The sequence below is a fragment of the Podarcis filfolensis genome, assembly GCF_964270895.1.
Source record: "Podarcis filfolensis genome assembly, chromosome: 10".
NCBI lineage: Eukaryota > Metazoa > Chordata > Lepidosauria > Squamata > Lacertidae > Podarcis > Podarcis filfolensis.
The window spans coordinates 61,057,571-61,084,439 of record NC_139612.1 but is presented as its reverse complement, the minus strand read 5'-3'; the positions used below and the strand labels follow the sequence as shown (position 1 = coordinate 61,084,439).

Here is a 26,869-nt window from a genome sequence, read left to right as displayed (position 1 = left end):
CAGAATTGCATTGGCTTTTTTAGCTGCCGCGTCACACTGTTGGCTTATGTCAAGTTTGTGGTCAACCAAGACTCCTAGATCCTTTTCACATGTACTGCTCTCAAGCCAGGTGTCACCCATCTTGTATTTGTGCCTCTCATTTTTTTTGCCCAAGTGCAATACTTTACATTTCTCCCTGTTAAAATTCATCTTGTTTGTTTTGGCCCAGTTCTCTAATCTGTCAAGGTCGTTTTGAAGTGTGATCCTGTCCTCTGGGGTGTTAGCCACCCCTCCCAGTTTGGTGTCATCTGCAAATTTGATCAGGATGCCCTTGAGTCCATCATCCAAGTCGTTGATAAAGATGTTGAATAAGACCGGGCCCAAGACAGAACCCTGTGGCACCCCACTAGTCACTCTTCTCCAGGATGAAGAGGAACCATTGATGAACACCCGTTGGGTTCGGTCAGTCAGCCAGTTACAAATCCACTGAGTGGTAGCATAGTCAAGACCGCATTTTACCAGCTTCTTTACAAGAATATCATGGGGCACCTTGTCAAATTAACTGGTGGACCTTCCTCCTACCCAGCACGGGATGTACACAATGCATGCAAATTGCTTAAAATGTTTACAATGCTTCCAAAAGCGGATTGTTTTACTTGCATAGTTATCACTGCTATTATGTAGTAAAGGTAAAGGGTAAAGGGACCCCTGACCATCAGGTCCAGTCGCAGACGACTCTGGAGTTGCGGCACTCTTCTCGCTTTATTGGCTGAGGGAGCCGGCGTACACCTTCCGGGTCATGTGGCCAGCATGACTAAGCCGCTTTTGGCGAACCAGAACAGCGCACGGAAATGCCATTTACCTTCCCGCTGCAGCGGTACCTATTTATCTACTTGCACTTTGATGTGCTTTCGATCTCCTAGGTTGGCAGGAGCAGGGACCGAACAACGGGAGCTCACCCCGTCACAGGGATTCGAACTACCAACCTTCTGATTGTCAAGCCCTAGGCTCAGTGGTTTAGACCACAGCACCACCCGTGTCCCCCCTTTTTTGTTGTTGCAGAAAATGATGCTGCTGCTTTCTGGAAAAGGGTATCTTGAACCCAGTTGCTATTTGATCTTCACTACTAACCTATTTATTTTCAGGTTATGGCATCGGTTCTTGTTTTAATATCCCCAGCTGGTTTGAGACATAGGTACTTAAAGGACCACCTCTCCTTATATTTTCTTCTCCAAGCATTTTGTTCAACTTCCAAGCCTCTGATTTGGATTCCTTTGAAAGTTGATGTAAGGATATGCAGTAGGCAGGCCCACCAAGCCACAACACTACATATGCTTTTTGATTCTAATTTAAAACCAGAATGAGCATAATACATTTTGTTTCCTGGGCAGAGCAGCTAATGGTATTCCCCATCCCATGTTGAGAAGCACAACATGGTCAAATTATTTTGGCACCTGAGGCAGAAAATCCTACAACTATAACTACTTCTCCTGCTCCCTAGTAATAATAAATTAAATAACTAACAATTGTTGCCTTTTCATCCAAAACTAGCTGCCTCAGGTAGCCACCTCACTCTCTCTAATGGAAGGGTATAAGGAGTAGTGGGGTATCAGAGTTGTCTTTGGCATGAGTCCTCATCTTTTTGGATCTGCTGTTTTGTTTGTTTTTATGCTATGATTATGTAGGTGCTTTTATGTTGCCGTTTGTTTATTTATTTAACAAAATGTATACTACTTGATTATGCTAACAAACCTTTAAGCAGTTTAACATATATTAAAATTCTCGATAAAAACAGGGATCTAAAAGCATTCAAAAGATGACAAAAACCAACAAATTGATGCTAGCTAAAAAGAGATAAAACACTTGTAACTTCCTTACTGTTCTTATTTGTTGTAATCATGTTTTTATTGTTCAAGCATGATTTTTATTTTGTAAGCTGCTCTGTTTGCTTCTGAATAAGAGAGGTTGGACACACACAAAATAAGCAATTACTATGAGGTATAAATGTGCTCTTAAAATACTGTTTTCTTGTAATTTAATCTTGATTGTATCAAAGTGTGGGCCTTTACACTTCATTGAGAATCTTTCCCCATTTCAGAGAAAACTCTTCTACCCACCCACCCAAATTTGAAATGGTATTCCAGTTCCTTCATCATCGATAGTCAATGTGATCATTTTGACATCTGAAATGTGCCTTGTGATCTTAGCTGTGCAGAGCAATTGAGATATCCATCAGTGGCAGTTCCTGCTGAAGCAATCCCGCAGGGTATGCATATGCCAGAGATCAATGCAAGCACTTGATAAAAGGCTATTACAAATATGACTGAATATGCATATATATATATGAAAAGCAGAAAAATATGTTCATCTCATCCTAGTACTTTCGGAAAGATGAAAATGTAAAGGGTTGTGTAAAAAATGGTCCCTAAAAGTTTAGAAAATTGTCACTTGTTGCCTTAGCTGAGTTGAAAGGCAGTTTTCAATCAGCAAAAAAAACTTTTTTCTGCCTTGAGATAGTGAGAGCCTGAGGCAAGTAGGGAAAATTGAAGCTACATGAGCTTCCTCTGTCAGAGATGCAGCTGAAAGAGATACACTAAGAATATGCTAAAACTGTAAGATGATAGATTTGATTGGATCAGCTTGTCCTGGTACAGAGGAGTATACTAGCTTTCAAATTACATGCTCAGACCAATCATGTGGAAAGTCTCTTGTTTACCTCTCTTGAACCATTTGTAGTGGATGCATGAATGAAAGCTAAAGCTCCAGAGGCTATCTCTGACCTCCTAACAAGAACAGTTAGTTACATCTTTAGCAGAATTACTGAAGTCCTTCCAGCTCTTTCACTCATATTTTATGCATGGCTATTTTCTTGAATTTCTAATTTGTGTTTCAGAATGCATTGACGATTTAGTTCGCTCATAGGATATAGATTAGAATGCCTTTTAAAAAGCAACAGTATTCATCTCAATATTGAGATGTTTATGTATCCTTGATGATATTCCAGAAGATGGGGCAGATTTTCAAGATCCCCTCTATTTAGTGAGGGACCATGATGCCATGTGCCCTACTTTACAGAGGACAGCCCTTCAGAAGTACTCCCAAGCTGTGTGCTCCTTCAGGTGGAGTGTGCTCCTTCAGGGCATTGTAAACCTGCGAGAGGTAAAACTACAGTGCCTAGAATTCTTTGAAGGGAAAGTACTATACGGTAGTAACACTCAATCCAGTGAGCAAGTGCTGTGGGTAGGATTTCCAGCACTCAAACATGCAGATAAAAGTCTAGTGCACACACCATACTGTCATGACTGGCTATAAATAAAAATCAGGCAACCAGAAATGTAATGAGGCTGAACAAAGTAAACTAAAATAAGCTAAAGGGTACCATTCAATTGCCCAGTTTTTCAAAAGTAGACAAGGACTTTTCTTTTTCATGATTTAGCAAGGGAAAAAGCCAGAAAAGCTAAGCCTTACTGTTAATTGGTCTATTTATATAATGTTTGCAGCCACGTTGGTCCATTATAATAATAAAAAAATAAAAGCAAACATTTATTGGGATTAAGCAAAATGTTACAAAACAGTCAACAATCATTTACGTGTCTCTTTCAGGCTGTATGTTATATTAAACAAAAATAGCCAAGTGAGCATAGTGACTTATATAACAATCATGCACTGTTTGAGAAGGCACCAAATTAAACAATGTGTGGGCTTATACATGGTGATCGTGTTAAGATATTAGGGCATGTGAGCATGCACAGGCAACTGAGCATGGTATAATACGCACAGTGACTCATAACTGTAACAATCTTATGCTTTTTTAGCAGAGCCCTAAATTTACATTAAATGTAGACTAATATGTAGTGACCATTTTCAGATATCAGGGCATGTGGTACTGCACATCTTTGTGCATGTGATGGAGCAAAGTATAATGCATTGTCTGAAGACCATTGTGTATGACTCACTTTGTGTTATGCTATGCTTTGTCAACTGCACATGCACACACACCCCTGCAATATCTGCAAATGATCACCATATTTGGTGTGATTTTAGTGCTTTTGTGAAAAAGTACACAATTATTATATGACACACCAAGTATTATATTATGCTCAAATATTAAACTGGCCTTGCGTGCACACATGTGTGCAATAGCACATGCCTCATATAGCATGCCTCCACATGATCGCTACATATTAGTCCACATTTGGTGCAAACTTGGTGCCTTTGTTGCTTGTCTGCAAAAACTACATAATCTTTGTGAAAAGTTGTACTGTGCTACCACAGTTATACAGTGGTACCTTGGTTTACGACTATAATCCATTCTGGAGGTCCGTTTGTAAACCAAAACAGGTCGTAACCCAAGGCGCGCTTCCGCCAATGGGGCCTCCCCCCCCAAAAGGGGCCGTAATCCCCCCCAAAATTGTTCGTAAACCAAAAAAATTGTTCATAATAAAAAAGGGGGTTGTAATCCAAAAAAAGTTCGCAAACCGGGACATGCACTTCCAGGTTTGAATTGGTCGTAATCCAAAATGGTCGTAAACTCCCATAGGCTGTTCGCAAACCAAGATACCACTGTATTAGTGTTGGAAATGCTGCTGTAACTTATCTCTATATCATTTCCTTAGAATCATAGAATCTTAGATTTGGAAGGAACCCCAAGGGCCATCTAGTCCAACCCCTGCAATGCAGGAACCTCAACTAAAGCATCCATGACAGGCGGCCATCCAACCTCGGTTTAAAAACCTCCAAGGGAGGAGAGTCCTTCAGAAAAGACAGATTATCTAGTAAAGGAAATGTTCCTTTAAAAAACCCCTCAAAATACTTTCCAGATTGTAACATAATCTTTGCACCAACTTAATTAATGAAGCATTTTCTGAAATTTGCCTGTAGCCTAAGAATGCTGAAATACCACAAAGGGAGTCAGGTCTCTTCATCTCCGGTGCACAGATGCAGGTGCGAGGAATCTTTGAGCTTTGTTGCTGAACTGCAATTTCCATCAGCCCCAGCAAGTGTGGCCAAAAACCTATGGAGGGTATTGTTGGTTGGTTGACATCTGCTTGTCTCAGGAGACAATGGAGGAGTGTGCCTTTGGGGGTGAAAAACTGTTGGAGAGTTACAGCACCTGCTGTGGCTGTAGAGACCAATATGAGAGAGACATGTTTTGTTACAGCTGGGGCAGATGAAGGCACCTGGTTGTGCTGCTGCAGATGCACCATGGCGTTTTTTCTTTCTGTGCTCCTCCCCCCATGTTGTGTCCCCGACCAGAGATATTGCCCCTCCTGATAACATGACATAGTCAATCCCAATAGTAGATCCCAAAGGGCATTTTTCACCTGTGTGTAATTTTAATAATTATTATGCTATTTTTTTATTCAATTTCTTCATCACCCTTCACCACAACATCCTAGGGCAGTTCACAATATTAAAACCAGTTTAAAACAAATACAGGATACAAAGGATAGGGCGGTTATAGGGTATGTATGTATTGTGAATATACATGCAAATATATTGTACAGTACCTGGCTATAAATACAAATCAAGCCATCAGAAATGAAGCAGGGGGAGCTTAAAACAATGGGATTTAAATAAGCAATAGGCCACCAACCAGCCGTCCAATTGCTTTAAAACAGACAAGGCCTTTTGGTAGTGGGGAATTATGCCTGGGCTCTGGCTCGTTGCTTGATAAAAATAATCATCAGAACACAGACCTGGACTCCACTGAGTTTCTGACCTCTATGAACCTCTTTCTCATCTAGCACTTTAGACTGCAACCCTGTGCAGTGAGGGCCCCTAGAAGAGGGATCAGTCATGATTAGTCTTTATTAATAGATGTTTTAATCATGTCCTTGAAGTGTTTTCCCAAAAAAGAAAAAAAAAAAGATACATAGCCAAAGAAGAAAACAGATTACTCAAATATTTCATACATTTACACTCACAGTTGCGGTGTTTACTCAAAAGGAAGCATGCTGTGTCCAGCGAGGTTTGCATTTACCTGGGACTGCAGTTTCAGAGATTTTCATACTGGCTGGCTGAACTGTTAAAAAAAAACAAAGAAGCAAACATTTAAGCTAGCAAAAATGTAACTGCTTTCCTATTTTCCAAAAAATCTTTTTTGTTACTTTGAATCCAGTTTTGGGGTTAGACTAAATGTGATGCTGTAAAGGGAAGTACAAACATTTAAGCTAGCAAAAATGTAACTGCTTTCTTATTTTCCAAAAATATTTTTTGTTACTTCGAATCCAGTTTTGGGGCTAGCCTAAATGTGACGCTGTAAAAGGCAGCTCAGTGTCTGTATTTATTTATTTAAATATACCAATCTGCTTCCATCAGTTTTATTTCTTACATTGAGTCAGCAGCTGTGGGGCTATGTGCTCTTCTGGGCACATTGCACAATAGACAGCGGAACCTCAGAGCATATGAAAATTTCATTATGTGCAATCCTTCAGAGCAGATATTTAAAGGAAGGTCTTGCAAAGTCGTCTTCTGCTTTCATGTCTATGCTTCCCTCTTAGCAATACTCCCTTAAGGAAATGTGCTATTATTGACGGAAAGCCGAGTGGCTGACAAGACAAGAAACAAAAGCTGAACAGTGTTCATTCAGGAATTGCAAATTCACGCAAGAACACATGCGAAGCAGGTTTCCCCCCCTTTTTTCCCCCACAAGACGACCTGCGATGGTGTGCAAATCTGTGGCTCTAAATCCCAATGTTCACATTAGTACTGTCAGAGTTTGCATTTTCCCCTCCCCTCAAGTTAGCCACAAAGCATATTGTTGGAACCAAGGTTGGAGGTTCCTTTGGGAATGAGGGGAGAGCCACATATGCCATGATTTCAGCGACCTTGGGAGGAAGGTAGGGTATCATGTAGAATAAAGAATACACCAATCAATGGATGATCTGCCTGTCAACTCCACCCACTCAAATTGGGTAGCTCAGTTGGTTAGAGCATGGTATGCTGATAATGCCAAAGTCTGATGCCCATGTGGGACAAATGCGCATTCCTGCATTGCAGGAGGTTGGACTAGAATATGATTCCAACTCTACAATTCTGTGAGGATACGGAATGGAGTACCAGGCTCGAGAGTGTGTTTTTTTGTGTTTTTCTCTCAGGCGCTGTCCTTAGGCCTGAAGTGACTTATGGGGCTGCTGAGGCAGAATGAGGCCCAGGCTGAAGGGACTCTCCCCCTTTCTCCAACAAGGACTGACTGCTCCGAATAATGACAATTTTGAGGCGAGGTTCCCCAGTGACAAAGATTCTTCTCACCTGCCAGGCCCACCCAGCGCCATCATTTAATATCCTTTCGGTACCAGGTGAGGTAGAGGGGAAGTATTTCTTTCCCCCATTTGATGGGTGACAATATTTTTGCTATGTTGGTGTTTTCTTTTATTGGGGGGGGGAGGTGTCTGTTTGGCGGGGTTACCGCACGACTTTTATTGTGAGGTATTTTGTTTCTCATTTTCTCCGTTATGTTTCCCAGGATGGTTCTTTGCTCTTAAAACGGGTCGTTCGCAGGCCCCTTGCACTGGACGGATAATTTTATTTACTAAATTTCCATAGCATATTGTTATCGCCAGGAGAGAGAATCCTTTTCCCGCGCTTTAAAATAACGGCATTTTCTGAGAGGGAGAGAGAGAGCGGTTGGGCAAACGAGGGTGACGCGCTAAGCGAATTTTAAATTTTTTTTGGGGGGGGGGCGTTGTTGGAGGGAAAAGATCCGCCAACCACGTGACGGGCGCTGGCGGGAGAAAACCGTTGGCGTCGAACGCGGCCTCGTGACGCCACAAGAGCCCCGCGTGCCTCCTAGGCGTTCGCCCGGCGCCGCACAGGCGCGCACATCCTCCTCCTCCTCTCGGGTCCCCCTCGCGCGTGGCGCGCGCCGCGCCCACTGGCCTCCTCCTCGTTTGCCTCCGCCCTGTCCCCCCTCCCCTCCCCCAATCCCTTTTTTAACATTCACTTTCTCCCCACCTACCCCCCCCCACCCCGCTCCCCTTCGTCTGCGTGGACGGAGGGAAGGGGAGCGTCACTTTGGGGAGGGTGGGGTGGGGGCGTTTGCCTGGCGCCCCTCGGACCCCTGGCTGGCCCAGGGGCGGGGGGCGAAAACTATGCCGCGCCAGGAGCTGCTGGAAGCACCCGAGCAAGCCAGGAGCGAGGGCAACAGGCCATGAGGAGCGACCACCATGGAAGCCAGATATCCTTCCTCGGCTGTTTTCATTCCCCAGAAGCACCAGGGGAGAGTTAACGACGTGGTATATTTCTAGCTATGCATGTGTTTGCACATACATATATACATGCATATACACACACACACACAACCCACCCAATTGCAGAATTGCACATGGCAGGGGGCAGTCTCACCCACTGCTAGAAAGTGCATCAGTAACTCAATAATAATAATATATTTATAATAATAGGGACGTGGGTGGTGCTGTGGGTTAAACCACAGAGCCTAGGACTTGCCGATCAGAAGGTCAGTGATTCAAATCCCCGCGACGGGGTGAGCTCCCGTTGCTCGGTCCCTGCTCCTGCCAACCTAGCAGTTCAAAAGCACCTCAAAGTGCAAGTAGATAAATAGGGACCGCTTTGGCGGGAAGGTAAACGGCCTTTCCATGCGCTGCTCTGGTTCGCCAGAAGCGGCTTAGTCATGCTGGCCACATGATCCGGAAGCTGTACGCCGGCTCCCTCGGCCAGTAAAGCCAGATGAGCGCCACAAGCCCAGAGTCGGCCACGACTGGACTTAATGGTCAGGGGTCCCTTTACCTTTAATAATAATAATAATAATAATAATTGTTTATTTATGCCCTGCCCTTCCTGGTTCAGAAAACTGGGCTCAGGGCGCGGCTAACAAATTTAAAACACTTACTTGATGCAACGAAAAAAAGCATAAAATACAGTATAAAACGTGAATAACAATAAATTCAGAATTCAAAAATTAGTTTAGGGGGGAAATCCATCCAATAAACATTAGATGATCACCAGGGCTAGCTGGCTAAATTAGTTCTATTTGGGCCAGCGAGGAGACCAGGGGAGAATTAGCTGTGGGATCCTAGAGCGGGTAATCTTCATAAAAAGGGGAGGCGGGGAAAGGAAGGGGAATAAAATATCAGGCTAAGTTCAAACTCAAGGCAAACCATTCCTGGGGAAATGGGATAGAGCTATTCCCAGGTAAAGAGCATTGCACCCTGCTCAACATACCGGAAAACTCAATGAACTGCTTTGTGTCCCCCCCCTCCCCATGAGACCACTCGTGCTCCCTGTTGGAGCGATGCTTCATTCACAAAAATACTGTTTTAAGTGGGTATCCACATATGCAGCCTGGAGCTGCTTTGCAAGGAAGCATGGGATACCTGTGTGGTGAAATTGTTAGGTAATTATGTTCTGTTGACACGTAGAATTTGCAAGCCCCATTCAGGATTTCCCTGCACCAAGAAGTTTGCAATATAAAGTCTGGAAGCAGATAGATCAATCGGGGAGTCCTTATACGCTATAGTGCTAAAGTTCTCTAAAAGGAAATGCACCACCAATACAACCCCCAAAACGAATATCTGGGCACTTTGGAGGCAGTTTATCACTGCAGTACTATATGGCAGAAAACCCTCTTGAATGCAATGGGTTGAACTTTCGGAAATGTTTCTGTAGGATTGCAGCCTATACAAATCTTTGTGTGTTGAGGTTTGGAAGTATATTGGACCCTTAATACAGTCCCAGTGGGGAAAAAATACATATATCACAGGAATCTTTTAATCTTTGCTTTTACTATTATTGCACCCTATCTTGTGTGTTACTATTAGCTCTCCATTTATTTAAATTGTATAGCTTTGCCCTACAGTTGCAGCAATTTTCACAGTGCCTTGGATTATTCATAGATAACAAAAATAGCAGAAAAATGCATCTAAAACAGTGGTTTAAATAACAAAACAATATTCTTCAATGCTCCCACTTTTCACTTTTATAATAGCGACTTGGTGCAGGAACCTGTGGGTTGTATCTAAGGTGTATTTAGTGTAGACTACTGAAGTTTTACCTTTTTTTACTGAAGTTAATGATTGTGTGTTAGTCATGTCTATTAACCTCAATGGGTCTGCTATGAGTAGGACTAGCATTGGATAAAACTGTGTGTAATGGGAAGGATGGCATTGGGGGATCCAGCACAATCTGGCTAAGGGAGAAAAATGATAAATGCTTAATAAAGATCGCTGATTTCCTTAACTAGCTTTCCATTTACGTGGTTTTTAAACGTCATCCATGACAAGTTTAGAAAAGGAAAGATTAATTTTGAAAGTACTTTGGAATTGCTTACTAAATTTGACATCCCCTTTGATTATGTTCATGTGAAATACATTTTTAAGGTGAGAAAACCTGTATAACTGAATAGGATTGGAAGTACTATTAATCTGCAAACTGTTACTTTAAAATAAGGTTTTAACGATGAATTTACTATATGTGAAATACCGAGCAGATTAGTTTGTCACTGAGTTCAATGATACTTGGATACATTATTCTCTGTTCAGTATTGTAAAGTCTCTGTCGGGGATTGTGCCATTACTGTGTTCTGTACAGTGCTTTCTAGCACATTGTTGGAGTTACATCATTACATATTAAACAGTACTAGCAGCAGCAGAGCAGAGTAGAAAAAAGCTTGTTGCAGAATCGACTTTTCCTCAAGCTAGCAATATTTGGTCATCAGCTTCTGGCACATTGTGGTCATGTTTTGCATTGGCCTTATACATTCAACATCTCAAAAGTCTAGCCTCTTTCATTCATATGGCATGTTATAAATGTCATAGCTTCTCTCCCCATCCCCTGCTGTGTCCCCAATTCTGAAGTTTGTAATACTATATGGAGTTTCAATGGAACTTAAAGTTTGGCCCTCATATGCAGCATTTTCCACACAATGCTTCTCTAGGACTTCCTGCTGGCCTGACAAAGATCATTCTCACAACAAGGAACAATATATTTTCATCCTCATTTTATGTAAGATGTCAAGGAAATAAACAACTATTTGATTTTTTAGAAGACATCTGAAGGCAGCCCTGTTCAGGGAAGTTGATGTTTTATTGTGTTTTTAATATCCTGTTGGAAGCCCCCCAGATGGGTGGGGTATAAGCAATAAAGTATTATTATTATTATTATTATTATTATTATTATTATTATTATTATTATAATATAAAGTCTCTGTCGGAGGTTCCCTTTTTCTCCTTTACGTTTTAAATTTTAAGTTACTTTTGACACTTATCTAATGTTACACAATTCCATATTTATCCTGTTTCAGTATCCAACAGACTGTTACAAAAGTAACTGGTGGTTTAGCTAAATATATACATATATGTAACAATTATATGGCCATAATCAGTTATTTAAATACTGCTTTTAAAATATAAATATGTTTATATATCATCTGCCTATTTTGTCACTTAAATGAAACAGTTAAAATAAACTGCATATAAAAGGAAAAACTATTAACCTTAATGTTCTCAAATGTATTTCCTCTTCTTAAACCAAAACATTTTTTTTAAAAAAATATATTAAACATTTCCTCTCCAATAGTAAGGACTCTTTATTTGTTGTATGAAAAGTAACATTTCCTGTGTGAAAAATCAAAATAAGTTTGTATTCATTTTCTCTTGAGAGTTGGAAAGTTAAGATGCTTTTCAGCTGGATAGATTTGTTGAAGAATTTAGTTACCTGATTTTAATTTTATGAGTGTGTAGCTTTTGTACAGAATGAAGATTCTGCTGCTGCTTAATGCAGTGGCAATGCAAACCTAATTTACTGTGCAAAACAAGCTTTTTAAGTTCTCATGCAGATGTCAAAAAAGCCATTAATTACATAGGAGAGAAACATGTTTTACAAATTTGAGGCACAATCAAGCCAATATTAGGTTGATAACAATAAATATTTAAGTATATTTTTATCGGTCCCCATTGACACATATGGAATTTTCATTTAAAATGCTCAATTTTTGCTGGATCATGCCCTTACATTTTTGCTCCATATGTTATTCCCTGAAAATATTTGTGTGTTTTTTCTGTTGCATTCCCCCAGCCAATATCCAACCATCTCTTATGCAGCCTTTACCACCACCTTCATAGTCCCTTCTGCTGCTTTTCTCTTCCAGGCGCTTTTTCTTTATACCTTCTTCAGTTACAGTGTTCACCCATTGGCACGATCCAGTCAAAGTTAAGCACCCTTAAAACACATGTGCATGTCCATAAAACAAGCTCACTGTAATAACAACTTGAAAGTGCCTAACTATAAAATCAGAAATCACTTAAACTGCCTGCTGAAATAAAAAGATATTAATTTGGCACTGAAAGTTCAGTGGGGAGGGCGCCTTTCTGATCTCAGCAGGTAGGGAGTTCCAGAAAATTGACCCACAATATTGAATTAATATGAGCTGTGCATCCAAGCCCTGGGGATTGCTAACAGTTACTCCCCCGAAGACCTCAGTGACCGGGCAGGGCTATAAGGAAGCAAGCAGTCCGTAACTACCCCTCTGGAAGTTGTTCTAAATTAGATTTGGAAGGAGCAATCAGATAGCAAGTGTGCTACAAGCAATATGAAACAACAATGGCAATTAGGAGTAAATTAAACCTAATGCATACCACCTAAAAACGAAAACAGACAGCAGCATTTCATGCCTTGGGCAATCAAATAGAAGGGAAAGGATAGGAGCACATGGGCCTAAGATATGCCTTAAGGTGCTTAGGAGAAAATGTGTGTAGGAAGCAAATTAAACGAAATAAAATATGGGTCATTGCCCTCCAATGCTATCGTCAAATAGGAAACACTGCCTCTTAATTTATACAGGTTTTATGGGGCTACTGCCTCTTGGTGTGATCAAAGCACATCATGGGAAGTGAGGGCAGATCTCACTAAGAACTGTCTGAAAGGCTACTACTTCAGTACTTCAAACTCCAATATAATATCTCTGACTTTAGTGGAAGTAGTCAGAAATATGTTGCTTAAAAACTATGACTGAAGTTTTATTTGTCAGAACCTTTACGAATTATGAGTAAGATCCAGACTTAGGCCATTTCACTTAATTCCCATTGAAATCAGTGGAAGTTAGTTAATGACTCCCCCCCACCCCCCATTTTAACATGAGAGGGACATAAGTGAAATTCAGTAGGGCTTGCACCCAAGTAAGGAGAATTAGGATTACAACCCGACAGGCCATTTTAAATACAGAAATCTGGTGGAACTACCTTTATTCAAAACTCTGTTCAACTGTGGGGCTATGGTTGGCTGAGTTGGCCTAAGCCTTGCAAGAAGGAAAGCAAGCATTCAAAATAGAATTTGATTTACACCACCCTTTTTGCTGACGCATATTCCGCTGGGTTGCCAGCTCATGTGGTTGAGCTGAACCGAGTTGGGACCCACCGTTAGTCCCCACCTACCACTGCTCCACCCCCAGAATGACAATTTTCTCCAGCATACTATCTATTGGTTTCATTTTAGTTAGCTGAGCAAAGCTCTGCTGGCACAAGGATGTTACACTGGGGTATCTCTGGCTGAGCCAGAGGATGTGGGGCTTATGGTGTGCTGGGCATCCCACCAGATCTTGGCTTTAGATTGTCCCTTAAATCAGTTTCACTCACGTTAACCAACCTATATCTGAGTACTGTTGTTCAGAGAAATTATATTATCAATTAAACATGGCAAGATTGCAGTTTTTGTAGTAGTGTGTAGAATTAATGGTGTGTCTGAGCAAGAGCATGTAATATTCCCTGTGGTTAACTGCAAATGATAATTTTGCACAACAGTATGCAGATATGTTCATTGGCTGTATCCACAAGTTGTAAGAGGAACATTAATAATGCAGAACACCTGACGGAGCTTTAAAATTTATGAAACAGCTAATGGATAAAAGGGAGGCCTTTACTGCAACTTCACAAATGAAAATTACTAGCTCACAAGCATTTTTATTAGTCTACTTGTTATAGCTTTGTTAGTAATATGTGGCTCAGAGAAGAAACCATAGTCAAGGTGTTATGCCTGGTGTTCTTATATGCTACTTACAAGTATGCTTTACTATGACCCAGAGCTGTGACAACCGCCACACTCTACCTTGCATTTGATTATATCAGAGAAAAGCTTTTCCATGCAGAGAAATGCAAAGCATCCCTTTCCCTACACAGCCCTTTTCTCTGTCTGATCCTGGTGTCCCCAAAGTCCCATTCCACTGGTTCATAAGATTTGAAGAGCTCAACATGCAGGTTTTTTAAGTGGACTGTGTACGTTTTGAAGACCTCTCTCATCCTTAGTTGCTTTTATGTCCTCCTGCAAACGTTTTGGAGATACCTGGCTGGCCACTGTTGGAAACAGAATGCTATAGTAGGTGGGCCTTTTGTCTAATACAGCAGTACTTTTTATGTTCATTTTTAACATTATCACCATAAAAGAAATATATAGATAGTTTTTAAAAAAAACAAATTTTCTGTCTAAGAAGTACTGTATCTGATGGTTTCATGGAAGTGCCTGTCCTTATCTTTTTGCATTAATGATGTCATGCTGTGCATTTTGTTATGCATTATTCTTAACTCACCCCCTCCCCTTTAAGCAGGCAAGTGATTCATTGAAGTCTGGAACTATTACTATAGAAGATTTTAGAGGAATTTATCGTACGATAGCACACAGATGTGAAATCCATGATCTTTTCAAAACTCAGTCTCCGAACCACAAATTGCTCCCACTTTCAAATCTAGTCCAGTTTCTTAGAAATGAACAATTTCAGCCTGAAGTTGATGAAGTGGTTGCTGCTCAACTCATTGCAAAGTTTGAGCCCATCGAAGAAGGTACACTGGATTTTTAAATATCTAATTTCACAATTGTTCTTACAATATTTTTAATAGCATTAATCACTGGTAGCTATTTTTTATCTTTAAGTATGGTGCAATCTTATACATATTTATTAGAAAATGAACAACTTAGTTCAGTGCATGGGAATGCAACATTACGCTAGAGCTTGAAGTTGGACAGTGTCTGTTCTTGGGTACAATTACTGAAAGGTTCACAGAGTACCTTTGGAAAGTGGTGCCCAACACCCCCCCTCCAGTCTTGTCCTGTGAGATGAGACAAGGGTAAGAGAACTGTGCGCTACTGGGCTCTGTTACCAAAAGGTACATGTGGTGTCTTTGAGCAGTGACCCCCCCCCCCCGTTGATTTCCCTCACCCTTTGATTTTTCCTGAGGAATGGCCTGGGCCCAGTTTGAGGAGGAACCCTCTCACATACATAGGCTGGACCAAGTTTAATAAATCAAAACCAGCATATTGAATTATCTCTGGAGAGCAACAGGAAGCTAATGAAAATGCTGAAAGACTTGTATAATGTGATGTTAGCGACTCACCTATTGTAAGATGAGCTGCTATATTTAGTGCCAGTTGAAACTTCCAAATGGTTATTAAAGGGGGCCTGATGTAGTCCAGTCCTGACTACAAAGGTGCAAATGATGGTCACTGGATCAGATGAAAAGATAGTGGCCATCTCACATATGCAGATAACGAGTGGCACGCCGGATGGACCTGTATTACTATGGAAAGTTGGACTCCATCAATGAGGGGAGTTAGTGCCCTCTTTTGAATATAACATTAATAGTCCTTTGATATTTCAATCTTGCCTTGATTCAACCTAACCAAGATCAATTGACAAGTCTAGTTTCTCAGCCTGTCAAAATGCTGGTAGGACAGGTTGAATGAAAAATAAATATGTATGGTCAGAAACTTGGTAACCTTCCAGATCCTGGAGACCCACCAGCAGAAATTCATAAATGGCATAACAGGCCAGAGGCATATCTATTTAAATCACTGAAGTATAATTCTCCTTATCAGTCTCTGTGCAAAGGTTTAGATCAACATCACAAGCTATGTGGCTTGGAGAAAAATATCATCTAGACGTGCTTGAAGCTGTAGGCTTTAGAGAGTTAAGAGAATGCTTCAAGCAGGTAGGCAATGAAATAGTAGGTGTAATCCAACGCTGGTAAATCTGAAATGATGTAAGCTAAAAAAAAGTATCAACAATTATGCTTACAAGGATTAGCAATCAAGAGAGTTGTTGGAAACTGCATAAAATAGAATGCTTGCATGTAAAATAATGGTGTGTTCACAGTTTGAGTACTCTACAAAACGTTGGTTGCCTGTGAAATAGTATTTAAAAGATAAATATTTTGTCTTCCTATTCCTGGAATGTACAAGGTATATTATAATAAACTTATAAAATAAAAACAACAACAACAGTAAAGTAGTACACAATCTCAAATGACTATACAAAAGCAAATATAAAACAGCAAAAAATAAATCCAACAGCCCCCCAAAATGGTAAAAACCATGCCAATTACAAGGTGAGTTAAACATTTGGGAAGGTAGAACAGTCTTCCCTAGAAGAGGTATCCCAACCCCAACCCCTGCTAACACACAGTACTTTAGGAAGAGATACAGAAGGAAACAACAAATATGTTCATTTTTCCAATGAGAAAAGGCTAAAGGGATGTGAACCTTGCAGCATCAGAAAAACGCAGAGCCAGGCAAATATATCTTTGAATCAGGGTGCATATATTTACCTTCGGATACTGTGAGAACAAGAAGACAATTTGTGATTGTAATCTGAGAAGTAAGGAACAAAGTGATTTCAGAAAGGATTGTCTGGCTCACTGGCTGTTAAGTAGGGCAGTCTGAGCCCATCCATCTTGAAATGTGGGTTCTTTGTAATAGCTTGAACAGCTAGAGGTAGAATGGGAAAGTATGGAAGTTATTGAAATATCAACCCTGTATTTCAATAACTTCCATACTTTCCCATTCTACCTCTAGCTGTTCAAGCTATTACAGAGAACCCACGTTCTTCTGTTCAAACATTTTGTGTGAGAAGCATAGGAAAATTGGCTCGACCCTCTCAAAATATTATTTGTCAGTAATGTCAGTGACTTCATTAACCAAAAAAGAATTTTGGTCTTTTTATGTAGTTTTTTTTTGTTAGTTTCAAAGCCAGTTTACGATGCATTATGTGACAGTCTATTCAGCTGTGGACAGTGTATTTTAAAAACTCCAATTTGGATAAAGTTCAGAAGTGATCAAAAAAGGTTTTTTTAAGAAAAGAAGAAGATAGAAGGAACATGTTACGGAAACAGGTCAAATTAGCCGAAGGAAAAGACAGCAGGGGGAAAATGACTAGCAATATATTTTTGGATATTACATGGAAATGTTGCAAAAATGACAGAAATGAATTATTCACACTAGTCAGGATGGAAAGAGAAATAATGGTTGTGGCCTCATTTCTTCAGCTGATGTAAAACACGAGAGAAGTGGAGCGGTGCACTTAAAGCAAAAACCTTCTAAAGGGAGTGAGATTGTGCCAGCTCAGTTGGCTGCTGTCTACACAAAAATTGTAACAGCGCAATCTCAAAACCTTAATCCCAGAACTGCACCTTTATAATTTTCTGATTCTCTGCCATTTGACCCCCACCCCTCAGCTGTCTGTTGATGTGAGCCACTAAGAATTCTCAGTCTCTGGGCTGCATCTTGTATTATGATTTGTACTCTAGTGCACATGCCAAAGTACAATATGTGATCATTCAGACTTCTTTTTGAGGTTACACATCAAGCATTGGACCCTACTTAAACTCAAATGGATTTAAAAGTTAACTCACAATCTTTACTGGAGATTCAGTTCTCAAGGGGCAGATTTTATGTCTTTTTGGGAACAGTCCAGTTATAGCACATTTCCCAAAATCATTAATAAGTATCAAATCAATAGGTTGTTATGTTGTACTTCAGGAACTGTTGGTGACTCTTCCTGGTTATCAAGCCTTAAAAATTGCAGAATGAGATGCAGAGCCGATCATTTGCCTTTTAACTGCAGTCAGAATCGCAATTGCAAATTACTCAGAAGAAAACAGCAACACAGCACCAACAATGTGGGAAAAAAGGGGAGGCTATAGTAAAGTGATAGTTTATCCACTATGAAACCAGTGAAACTGTCTTATTTTATCAATTTGAGACTGTAGGCCTATCTACCCTTACCTGCGAGTAAGGGCTTATCCAAACTTACCTCTCCTCCATGCTTTCCAGGCATGATTGGCTCTTTAAAGCTTTGCATCTGAGCACTCCTGCCCCATAGCTTTCCGCACGAAAGCCTGCTCTTTACTGCTGAATTGGAGCAAACAGCGATCTGCAGAAAACCTGAATTGACGTTCATTGAGCTCCAGCTTTAAAGAGAGTTTCTTTGTGGGGAAAGCTCATACGAAAATAAGCTCACTCAGATTTGGAGTTTAAAAGCGCGGACGTGTGCCTTGAAAGCTTGGAGCAAAAGATAAGTATGGCAGTGTGGATAAGCCCTAATTCTCATTGAACTCAGTGAGACTTACATCTGAGTAGACACGGCTAGCATACTGCAGTGTAAGCAAATCAAGACATTTGTACAAAAATGCCGTTATATCCTGTAGTACAAAATGCTGGCCACATGACCCAGCAAAAACTGTCTGCGGAAGCGGACAAACGCTGGCTCCCTCGGCCTTTAAAGCGAGATGAGCGCCGCAATTCCAGAGTCGTTCGTGACTGGACTTTTTTTTTTTTTTTTTTTTACTAATCTTTTTATTGATATTTTGGAAACGACATCAAACAATACAAAAAAGAAAAAAGACTGAAAAGAAAAAAAAGCAAACAAACAAACAAACAACAACAACAAACAACGCCTATAAACATAAAACAAACAAACCAACATAACATCACTCAATTGACTTCCTTCCATCTCAGTTTAGGCAAAATAAACTCGTCGCTTATCTGCAGATTGTATTATATCAGCTCTTTACATCGCAGGTTTTAGATTCCGCCCACTGTGATTTTGGTAATACCTAGATTAATTTCAATGTAACTTACAAATTTATTCCAGTCGTTCGTAAACTTAACGATTTTTTGATGCCTAATTTTTTGTGACATTCTAGCTAATTCTATATACTCATATAATTTCATTTGCCATTCTCTAATGGTGGGGATATTGGAAGTTTTCCAGTTTTGCGCTAACAAAATCCTGGCGGCCACCATTGCATATTGAAAGAATGTTTGGTCTTCATTTTTGATCTCCTCTCCGATCATACCTAAAAGGAACGCTTCAGGTTTTTTGGGGAAGGTGTATTTCAGTATTCTTTTTAATTCATCGTAAATTTGTCCCCAAAATCTTTTCACTTCGTCACAGGTCCACCACATGTGAAAGAAATTACCCTCTTTAGTTTTACATTTCCAGCATGTGCTGTCTCCGGTCTTATACATCTTCCCCAGTTTTGCCGGGGTGATGTACCAACGATACATCATTTTCTCCATGTTTTCTCGGAGAGCAGCACATGCTGTGAACTTCATACCTTTCTTCCAAAGTTTTACCCATCTGTCAAACTCCAGATTATATCCAAGGTCTCTGGCCCATTTGACCATGACTCCTTTCACCTCTTCATCTTTAGTATCCCAGTCTAACAGTTGGTTATACATTTTGGATAAAAGTTTAGTATTATTTTCTAAGATTTCCACCTGGTACCTGGACTTTTTTTCACTCATTCCTATTTTTTTATGATCGTACCATAACGCATTAATTTGGTGAAATTGTATCCATCCAGTTAATTTATCCTTTAGCTCTTCGTACGGTCTAATTTTCCACCCTCTTTCTGATTTAACTAGGAGATCTTCGTATGTCCATCTTTCACCTTCCAGATTTAACTTTTTTATTGTTAAGATATCAATAGGTGAAAGCCACCAAGGGGTGTCTCTTTCAATCAGCTTTTTGTTCCTGTTCCAAACTTCTAATAACGAGCCTCTAATGATATGATTAGAGAAGCCTCTGTGGATCTTTCCTTTATCATGCCACAAATAAGCATGCCAGCCGAATCTAATGTTAAATCCCTCTAGATCCAACAAATCCGTGTTTTTTAAAATGGCCCATTCTTTTATCCAACAAAGACAAGCGGCCTCATAATAAAGTTTTAAGTTCGGAACTGCAAAACCCCCTCTTTCTCTTAGATCCGTGAGGAGTTTGAATTTAATTCTTGCCCTTTTCCCTTGCCATATAAATTTAGCTAAAGTTCTTTGCCAATTCTTAAAACATGTCGTACCTCTAATTACTGGGATATTCTGGAATAAAAACAGTAGTCTCGGAAGAATGCTCATCTTAATCGCGGCCATCCTTCCTGTCCAGGACAATTTTAACCTATTCCAAGTATCTAAGTCTTTCTTAATTTCTCTCCAGACCTTAGTGTAGTTATCCTCCACTAAATTTATATTTTTCGGGGAGATCCATATTCCCAGGTATTTTACCCTTTTCACCACTTTAATACCTGTTTTTAGTTCTAGCTGGTTTTTTACATCTTCGGCCAAATTTTTTGTTAAGATCTTAGTTTTTATTTTATTTAACTTAAACCCAGACAATTTACCGAATTCCTCTAATAACTCCAGGGCATTACTGGCACTTTCTATTGGGTCCTCTAAAGACAATACCAAATCATCGGCGTAAGCCTTTAATTTATATTCTTTTTCTCCAATTCTTATACCTCTTATTTTTGGTGTTTTCCTTATTTTATTTGCGATTATTTCCAAAACCATAATAAATAGAAGGGGAGACAATGGGCACCCCTGTCTCGTGCCCTTTGCAATTGTAAAAGAATTAGTGAGATTATTGTTAATTATCAGTTTGGCCCTTTGGCTTGAGTATATTGCTTTAATACCTTCCAAAAATGGTCCTTCTATTCCTACTGTTTTCATACATTGTATTAAAAACCTCCAAGAAACATTATCGAAAGCCTTTTCGGCATCGATAAAAATCATCGCCGCAGGAATGTCGGTCCTAAGATCCAAGTACTCAATAATGTCCAGTATATGCCGAACGTTATCTTTTAATTGCCTGTTAGGGAGGAATCCCGCTTGATCTTTATGAATAGATTTTGTTAAGTATTTCCTGAGTCTGTTCGCCAAAATATTGTGACTGGACTTAATTGTCAGGGGTCCCTTTACCCTTTACCTTACAAAAGGTACAGATAAAGTAGTTGTTTGCTTTGTACATATCAGACAGCTGTGTGTGCTACTTTTACCGGACACCTTCATTTGCCCTACCTCCAATAAAACATGTCTCTCCCACTTTGTGTACAGCAAACACTGTAACTCTCCAATGGTTTGATTCCCCCCCCCATGGCACTCTCTTCCATTGTCTCTGGAGACAGACATGCAGCACAATTCTTACTGGGAAGGCTGTCCACAAGGAGGGGAGACTTACCTCTTCACACTCCCACATTGTGATGTACAGCCCCCGTCCCCGGGCAAATAGGAGACTTAGGAAAATAACCCCCTATTGGCACTGGTTGGGATTCCCCCCCTCCCCATGTTTCAAGTTGTGTTAGGCAATAACCTCTGTCCCCAGTAAGACTTGGTCTTGCACTCATAATTATGCTAGGAAAAACAATATATGTAGCTACATATTTGGTGAATATTAATTTTGCATCTGTCTTATTGGCCCCTATGACCAGCAGTGCTGGAAAACAATACCGGGTTCTTACAACACAGTGGTGCTGGGAAGGACATGTTCCTGAAAGTTTGGAACAGTTTAGATGCATGTTTTGCTTTCAGCACGGGCGCAAGGGGATGGCTTGCCTTCTTACACGGCTTCTAAGAGCCTAACAGCCCAATCCTATCCTCTCCCACTTTGTAGTAAAGCAAAGAATTGGGTTGTTATTTAATTAGCTACAGCCTGCCTCTCCCAGGGGCTCAGATGCAGAACAGTCTTTCTCCTTGAAAAATATGGTTTCTCTCTTCCCAAAGGGCTTGCAGTCTAAGAAAGAGAGGCTTGGAAGTAATTGGGATCAAAGGGAAGAACAGAAGTAAAGATAAAATGTACTTTATGTAGAAATAAAGATGGCTAAGCACTTCGCAACTCTGTGAACACCAAGCTGTCTCCTCCCTTTTGCACCTCTTAAAAGGTTCAAACTCTCTCTCCCCACCTCACTACAAACACCCCCAGCCTCAAATGCAAATTTGAATACCAAACACAATAAAGACAAAACTTTTTACAACCCACAAAAAGTAGCTCAAATGTCCTTATATGATCCATGAGAATGGAACTTTTTGTATGGTTTAAAAGTATGGTCATTTAATTTATTTATTTATTTATTTATTTATTTATTTATTTATTAAATTTGTATACTGCCCTTCACCTGAAGATCTCAGGGAAGTTTGCAACACAAAACATTTTTTCTCAATTTTATTGTTTTATCTTTTTGTTGAGCACTTTAAGCCCCCCCCCTACAATCAAGCTAATGCTATTCTAGGCTGCATCAACAGAAGTATTGTATCGAGATCAAGGGAAGTAATACCTTTGTATAGGGACCCCTGACCATTAGGTCCAGTCGTGGCCGACTCTGGGGTTGCGGCACTCATCTCGCTCTATAGGCCGAGGGAGCCGGCGTACAGCTTCTGGGTCATGTGGCCAGCATGACTATGCTGCTTCTGGCAAAGCAGAGCAGCACACGGAAACACCATTTACCATCCCACCAGAGTGGTACCTATTTATCTACTTGCACTTTGATGTGCTTTCGAACTGCTAGGTTGGCAGGAGCAGGGACCAAGCAATGGGAGCTCATTCCGATGCGGGGATTCGAACCGCCAACCTTCTGATCAGCAAGTCCTAGGCCCTGTGGTTTAACCCACAGCACCACCCGCGTCCCTAAGGGAAGTAATAGTACTACTCTGTTCTGCCTCGGTCAGGCCACACTTCGAATACTGGTGGGGTTTTTTTGCTGCTGCATCACACTGAGTTGAGTCAATGAGTCAAATATAAGATAGAGGATGCCTGCTTACTAGCAGTGCATATGAAAAGGATCCTGGGATCCTAGGGGACCATGAGCTTAACGTGAGTCAACAGATGTTGCTGTGGGATCCTGCTGAGACTTATATAGAGATTAAAATTTCCGCATGGTACCATCTCGATGTATAACTAACTTTTAGAGTATTATATTTTATAGAAAAACAAGATAGAAATAGGATTAAGTGCTTAAAAGCCTCAGGATGCCACAGAGAGTTTCCAGGCATGTTTTGCCCCACCTAAAATGCCTTGAAATCACAGTGGTCTTCCACAATATTCCAGTATATGTGTCAGGGAATCAGGAGCAGGAGCAATGGGGAGAGAGGAATTGGAGAGCGAAGGGGAAGAATCCGAGGGCAGCGTAGGGGAGTATGACAGTGGCCCGAGAGATTCCATGAGCTTCTCCAGCGAATCAGAAGATTCCCAGAAGGGGGCGCCGATGGTCAGGGCAAGGGGGGTCCCAGGGGGGACGCACCAGAAACAAGGAGCCAGAGGGGAACCCCAAAGCAGCAGTGGAGGATCGGGACCAGTTTCCCCACCAGAGCGTAGTGGGGGGGAAGAGTCACATGTGTCAGGGCCAGTGTCTCCTCCAGAGAGGGAGTCAGGGCTGACCACGCCTCCATCGGAGAGTGGGGGAACGGAAGGGAGGTCAGTTGCAGCTAGCCCCCCCGAAGGGGGAAGCAGTGACAGCAGCAGTGAAACGGTCAGGAGGAAGGCTGCTGGCTGGGCGCGCGCGCCAAGTTCAAATGTGCAGGCACGCGGGACAGCAGGAGACCCGGATGGGGAACCAGCTCCTAAAGCCCGCCGGAGGGAGGGAGAAGGCTCAGGGGAATCAGCGGCAGAAGAGGCTAGAAAGGGCAGAACCCCGGCGGGCAGGCGGACCCAGAGGAGGAAGGAGCAGCGGAAAAGGTGGAGCAAGGCTAGAATCTTAAATTGGTGTCAAGGGGGAGGAGACTCAGACGGAGCATCAGCGGTCTGACAGTTGAGACGTAGAGCTGCGCGCTGCGGCTCTGGAAGTGAAACTGAACTTCAATAAAGACTTTTATACTTAACAGCGAAGCAGCGTTGGTCCTTTGTGAGCTGGGACCTAGGGTAGCTCTGACAATATGCCTTTGCACTTTTAACAGAGCCACACTGGCAATTGGGGTAGATTGCAAAGATCATGCGCCGTGTTTATTTGTTACACATGCATGCAGTGTATGTGCATGGATTAATGGCATACGCGGGTGGCGCTGTGGGTTAAACCACAGAGCCTAGGACTTGCCGATCAGAAGGTCGGCGGTTCGAATCCCTGCAATGGGGTGAGCTCCCATTGCTCGGTCCCTGCTCCTGCCAACCTAGCAGATTGAAAGCACGTCAAAGTGCAAGTAGATAAATAGGTACTACTCCAGCAGGAAGGTAAACAGCCTTTCCATGCACTGCTCTGGTTCGCCAGAAGCAGCTTAGTCATGCTGGCCACATGACCCGGAAGCTGTACGCCGGCTCCCTCGGCCAATAAAGTGAGATGAGCGCCGCAACCCCAGAGTCGGCCACGGCTGGACCTAATGGTCAGGGGTCCCTTTACCTTTACATTCTCTCAGTCAACCCTAAAACTGGCTGCTGCAATGTGTACCAATTGGATTTACCAAGTGCTCTTCAAAAGCAGCCCTATATATCACACATTACAGTGGTTATCCGGGATAACGATGAGCAAAATCATATCTCTCCAATATTCTTTTGAGATAACTTCGGTGGACCCTTCATATGCTGGACCACTTTTCGTCAGCCCCAGCCAGCAAGTCTAGTAGTCTAGGATGGTGCAAGTTGGGAGTTCAACAACATCTGGAGGGCCACAGATTCTTCATCCCTGAAATAAGAGCAAAAGCCTCTATATGTGATTTTACACCCACATGCTCCATGTTGCATTAACATATTTAATCTGAAATGGTTTGAAATTTTGCTTAATTCTGTAAGGAATCATAGTAGAGATGTACAGTAATTATTTTCCCTGTAATATTCTGGCTTTCAGCAAAGAAAAATTCACAGATGACATTTGAAGGATTTCTAAGATATATGACATCTGAGGAATGCATGGTATTTAAATCTGAGCACAAAACTGTTTACCAGGATATGACTCGTCCACTGTGTGAATACTTTATTTCATCCTCGCACAACACCTACCTCATATCTGACCAGCTAATAGGGCCAAGTCACCTGTGGGGTTATGCAAGGTATTTGTGCCCATTTTAAAATAGTAGTTTATCAGGTAGAATAAGTAATTCAGAGAAGCAGCGCCTCATGTTTTCCCACCAGATTGCTGGTTGAGAATGTTTTTAAACTTTTATTTTTAAATAATGTTTTAAAATTGCCTTTAGTCTTTGGGTTTTTTAAAATCATTGCTGTGTTTGCTGCCCTGGGCTCTTTCAGGAAGAAAGGCATGATGGAAATCAGATCATACATACATACATACATACATAACATGTTCTTCCAACTAGGCCTCTACTTGGGTATTGGCAGGAGGGCAAGTTAGTTGTAGGAGATTAGGATCCCAGCCAGCTCCTTATGGAATGAATATCAGAAAATGGATTTAGGGGTGGGTAAATCTGTCAATTTTGGTTTCTCGATTTCTTATTTTGCCAATCTTAATATCAATTCTCCATATTTCCACTTCAGTTTGTGTGTGTGTTTAAAAAGTCCTCATGAAAAATCACCGGCATTTTAGTGCACATGTCTCCTAAGACACACATTTTTTTATGCAGTTTTGCCTAATAGACATTTTTTGCAGGCAATTTCCCCTTATACAAGACTTTTTAGTGTGTTGCATTCACTAATATACTCACTGATACACACTTTCCCCTGGTATATGCATTTTTGCTTTCCATTTGGTTGGTGAACTGCACCACAAGGGTTGGAGTGTGAATTAGGTAGATTCGACTTTAAATGCAAAGCGCATCAAATTTCTCCCTCATTCTTAACTGGATGCAAAGACGCTCAGAGCAGCAAACCAGGGATGTAGTCCCAACCATTGCCTGGCCCCAGTTGTGAGCTTTCATAGTTGGGCAGCCTAAGGGTTGCCTCTAGCTCTGCTTTCTCTGAAAAGCTGCTGTGAGTCCAAATGGATCCATGTCCTATCCTTCAGGTGATGGTACCTGTGGGGCTCTCCACTAGATGCTGAGTGGGAGTGGGAGTTGTGGGGTAGCTTTATTCATGGTGTAAGGTTCTTAGGAGGAGTCAAAATCAGAGGAGGGCAAAGCAGATACCAGCAATGCTGTGAAAAAGATGCTGATATAGAAAAAGATATAGATGCTGTGAAAAAATTGCATGCATGAGGAGCACCCATCCCCCAGTAAGCACCTGTATGGAAGCATCCTTTGTCAGAGAGAAGGGTGCTAGCCAGATCATCTACCTGGGGTGCTATTTTGCATTTGCAGAGATTTGTTCCTTTATTTATTACATATATTCCACCTTTCCTCCAGGGAGCCCAGGATGAGGTACCTGGATCTCCCACTCTACATATTATCCTCACAGCAACCCTCTTTCTTTCTTTCTTTCTTTCTTTCTTTCTTTCTTTCTTTCTTTCTTTCTAGTGCTCTAATGAAAGGATGCCGCTGCTTAGAAATTGACTGCTGGGATGGACCAAACAATGATCCTGTTGTTTATCATGGACATACATTAACTAGCAAAATTAGCTTTAAGACCGTCATCCAGGTGATCAGCAAGTATGCCTTTTTGGTAGGTACATGTGCGACAAATTGGGGGGGGGGGCGGTTAACAGAGCACAATGACCAAGGTGCTTTCAGAGTTTTGGCCATAGATAGTGTATGTGATGGTGTCCTACCCATGGAACTTTCCCCAAGAATGTTTGCCTGGCACTGACTGTGCAGAGCTAAAGGTGAAAAGATTCATATTTGCCCAAGCTTTTTCTTATGGATATAGCTGTCAATGTTTCCCTGTTTTTACGGGAAATTCGCTTATTCCAAATAGGATTTCTTGCAAGAAAAGGGAAATGTTGACAGCTATGCTTATGGATGGTAATTATTTATTGCTGTTTCTGATTGTTTTCTGAGTTTTATTTTATCTTTATGCTGTTCTCTTACT

General features: G+C 41.3%; 2 protein-coding genes across 2 annotated transcripts in view; one reads left to right on the top strand and one right to left on the bottom strand.

Annotated features, from left to right (window-relative positions):
• LOC310743127 (uncharacterized protein) overlaps positions 1-7,591 on the bottom strand; it is a 133,746-nt gene extending 126,155 nt beyond the window's left edge. The window contains exons 1-2 of the mRNA XM_083573252.1: positions 7,234-7,591; positions 5,907-6,004 (exon numbers count right to left, since the gene is read on the bottom strand). The gene's annotated coding sequence lies outside the window, so the exon portion shown is untranslated. The remainder of the gene's footprint in view (positions 1-5,906; positions 6,005-7,233) is intronic.
• A 201-nt stretch (positions 7,592-7,792) lies between these two features.
• The window catches only part of LOC310742933 (1-phosphatidylinositol 4,5-bisphosphate phosphodiesterase zeta-1-like), a 54,980-nt gene continuing 35,903 nt past the window's right edge, over positions 7,793-26,869 (top strand). The window contains exons 1-5 of the mRNA XM_083572799.1: positions 7,793-8,158; positions 10,193-10,316; positions 14,534-14,765; positions 24,801-25,002; positions 26,359-26,503. Coding sequence (XP_083428925.1) covers positions 8,148-8,158; positions 10,193-10,316; positions 14,534-14,765; positions 24,801-25,002; positions 26,359-26,503 — 714 coding nt within the window. The 5' untranslated portion in view covers positions 7,793-8,147. The remainder of the gene's footprint in view (positions 8,159-10,192; positions 10,317-14,533; positions 14,766-24,800; positions 25,003-26,358; positions 26,504-26,869) is intronic.